At 44.2% G+C, this 1,304-nt stretch overlaps 1 protein-coding gene across 1 annotated transcript; it reads right to left on the reverse strand.

Moving 5' to 3' along the window:
- LOC140983069 (uncharacterized) lies at positions 1 to 1,304 on the reverse strand. Its single transcript, XM_073449966.1, has one exon. The coding sequence runs from the start codon at positions 1,070 to 1,072 to the stop codon at positions 287 to 289; it is 786 nt and encodes a 261-aa protein (XP_073306067.1). The 5' UTR covers positions 1,073 to 1,304; the 3' UTR covers positions 1 to 286.

Raw genomic sequence — 1,304 nt, forward strand, 5'->3', positions numbered from 1 at the left:
TTAAATAATAAACTCTCCAATTTGATACCTCATTCAAACTTCATATTACTGAAAATTTACTCCGTTTTTGTACATATGGTTGTATTTGTATCTGAAGAGAGATTGTAATGGGCGCCAAAAGCATAGAGGGTAGTTTCTTTCCTCTGATTCGAGTGAAATGCTAACTTTGGTAATAAAATTTAGTAAATTTAATGTAGAATTGAAATATCAGGTAACAGTAATTAGACATTTACAGCAATGTACTTGATATTCAGTGGCGCTAAAACTTACACTCGTATTACAGTAATTATTGTGTCGTTTTTACCAAGTGAACATTCCCCCAGTTTTCGAATTGATTCGGTGAGTTGCTCTTTTTGCTCCAGTGTTTATCGATGAAAGCCTCGACGGTACGCCGGAACTCGTCGCCACTCAGAGTGTCGATCTCCGACGATTCGAAAGACTCTGTTTCGGAATTCTCCTTGCTCTGGTATTTCTCCGTTTCCGATCTTCGGAGCTCCAGCCTCGGTCTCACTGTGATCTCACGCTTCAGTTTCTCCGATTGCGTCCTCTGGAACCTCTGTATTTGTCTCGTAGCCTCTTCGATAGCAGTCGCCACCTCGTCGGATTGCGGATTCGCCTTGATTTCCTCCGAGCATACTACAATCTGCTTCTCGTCATCGCCAAGGGCGGCGAATTCATCCACCGCTGGGACCATATTTCCAGGAGGAGGAAGAGGCACCCGCTGATGGATCGCCACGCTGTGTTTCACGTAATCATCGTACAAACCATCGCCGCCTCCGGATTGACCCAACGCTTCTTCGTTTCGCCGAAAAATCAGAAACAGCGATACGATAATGAAATTCCCGATGATGAAAACGACGTGGTGATTGAACACATAGGCGGAGAACTCCACAAAATACCCGCCCGCAATTTTCATAACCGCCGGAACACGCGCAGAGGTCCACGAAACCAGCCCCAGAACTACCAAAAGTTCGAAAAACTGCCACAGCTTCACGATTCTGCGAAATTGATTGAACTTTGCAACCGCCTTCTCCTTCTCAAACCTGACATTATCAAACACCGTTGATTCCATGTTCAAAGTCTCGAACAGGAGATCCTCGAGCACCCAGCAACGTAGGTTAGATCTTCACAGGGAAAGAATGATCGAGGGGAAGTGGAAATGGAAAGACATGTGGATTGAGAATACAGAGAGATTCTATACATGAACACAAAAAGGGAATTTTAGGAGACTGGGTAAAGGGTGATTTTGGGTTTGAGTGGGTCTCTTCATTCACAATGCAAGTACATTTTTATAGATACCATGG

This window comes from Primulina huaijiensis, chromosome 8, assembly GCF_012295235.1.
Source record: "Primulina huaijiensis isolate GDHJ02 chromosome 8, ASM1229523v2, whole genome shotgun sequence".
NCBI classification, from domain to species: domain Eukaryota; kingdom Viridiplantae; phylum Streptophyta; class Magnoliopsida; order Lamiales; family Gesneriaceae; genus Primulina; species Primulina huaijiensis.